At 36.1% G+C, this 1996-nt stretch overlaps 1 protein-coding gene across 1 annotated transcript in view; it reads left to right on the top strand.

The window, feature by feature from the left end:
- Positions 1 to 858: 858 nt before the first annotated feature.
- Positions 859 to 1996, top strand: part of LOC110314658 (vomeronasal type-2 receptor 116-like) — a gene marked incomplete at its 3' end in the record, with an annotated part of 17402 nt that continues 16264 nt past the window's right edge. The window contains exon 1 of the mRNA XM_021188911.1: positions 859 to 1058. Coding sequence (XP_021044570.1) covers positions 859 to 1058 — 200 coding nt within the window. The remainder of the gene's footprint in view (positions 1059 to 1996) is intronic.

The following is a 1996-nucleotide window of genomic DNA, read 5'->3' as shown; positions in this document are numbered from 1 at the left end:
ATACAGAGGATATTTCTAGAAAAATATTGCTATAAATAACATAAACATTGAAGAAACTTAATGCTGCAGGTGAAGAAATACACCAACAAAAACAATAGTAATTGAGAAATGAGGGAGAAGCCATGTTTTAGAAATCCACCTGAAGCTGTGTGTATAACGATGGAGTGCAAAAGACCAGATAATATTTGTTCATCATAATTTGACCAAATAATATTTGGTCATCATAATTTGACAAATGCATAGAATTGACATGATAGTTGTTTCTCTCTATATTGGAAGTATATTGAATGGTTGAAAATTCTGCACATGGGTGTTGTTTTGAGCAGTTTAAATATAACACAGTGAATGCTCTGGAGTGGTCTGGTCTGGGTTTGCAATTTTACCTATACTTTTCTCAGAAAAGGAAGCATATCATGGCTAATGTGTCTTGTGCTTTCTAGAGATTTTCACGCTTTTGTGAAATCTGCACATTAGTGAGATTGAATGTGGTCATACAAATGGCTTGTTAAGATGGGTATTTTGCTCAGAAGGATCTCTCCTCTGAGGAACTGAAGCCAGGGCCTTGAATGAAATCATAGCACCCAAGGCAGCTGAAGATTTTCCTCATAACATATTTTGAAAACTGTTTGTCACCTGAATGTCAAAAGCAGCTGCAGAACCAGAGGCCAGGGTATTTTCTATCCCTCTTGAGAGTTTGGTACAAACTGGAGAGAAAGAAACTGAGGCTTATTTGTTCCTCAGCCACAAGCATAATAAAAGCAGATATACATGCATAATTAAACATATGACATGTTTGTTTGAGTAACACTGTTGGTTCTTGCACAATTCAGGCTTTCAGTGTGCCTGATATATGTACGGATGATGTTCACTTCAATTTTTATAGTTTTGCTCCTGAAGTTTCCTCTTCTTCTGTGCAGTTCACCTGAGAACATGTGCCTTTGGAGAGTAAAATTCAATGAAAACTGCGATGGTGACTTCCCCCAGGACTGTGCTCTTGTCCTTTACACAGGAGTGGATCCTGCACCAAAAGACTTTTTTAAGTATCTCTTTAAATCATGGTGAGTTCCCCTTGCAATTCTTTGTTTTCTAACTCATGATTCTCATAGAAACAGAGTCAGAGCTCTCTACATGGGTCAACCAACTTCTTCAGAGCCAGAACTGTAGAAAGTTGCCACAGTTTATTTGAGGATTTTTCTGAACACTAATTTTGCATGCTTTAATGGCTCAGTCTCTATTTGTGTCTCTTTGTATTATCTCTTATAATTATCTCAACTTATAGACATAGTACTTTCAAAATAGATTCATTAAAGATCCCTGGTTCTTGAAACTTTCCATTTAACTGATTCCAATCTTTGTAGAGATTCAGTTGAAACCAATGTAGTGAGCAAAGTACTAGAAAAGTGTTCTTGTAAGTGTCCATTAGTGCAAATCTTGCTGGTGTACGGAGCCTAAATTCCATGCAAGAAGTCTGCTATATTCTGCTAGGGTCAATGTTTTACAAAGACCAAACATGCTCCTTCTATAGTTTGCACACCATCCTTTTAAATGCATCACTTTTGGATGTGATATTGAATAGAGAAATAAGACCTCGGAAAGTTAAGGTATTTTTAGACTTTCTACTTGTGAGGTACCTCACTGTGAGGAATGATCTCTCCACAATTTGAGGTGTAATTTTACCAGATTGTCTTTTCTCTTGATAGAAAACTAGATGACACTGAAAACTTGGCTGATTTCTTTCCCTGACAAATCATAGAATGATGGGATTAGTAATGAGACAAATCTTTGACAGCAGCAATAAATCATCTCACACTAGTTCAGCTCTACTCCTGTTGAGAATGCTTGCATCTTAACATTTGTTTGCATGGTGTCTTGTGCTTATTTATATTTTCTGATGGTGTTAAATTTACATATATTTTCAACCTTCATAAATTTTTATGACCATATGCATTTTACTCACTTCAATACTGATTGTCGACAGCTAAAATTTATTCTGTCT

This window comes from Mus pahari, unplaced genomic scaffold (genome assembly GCF_900095145.1).
Source record: "Mus pahari unplaced genomic scaffold, PAHARI_EIJ_v1.1 scaffold_4807_1, whole genome shotgun sequence".
NCBI lineage: Eukaryota > Metazoa > Chordata > Mammalia > Rodentia > Muridae > Mus > Mus pahari.
Note: the sequence above shows the minus strand (reverse complement) of the source record. Positions and strands in the feature narration are given on the sequence as shown.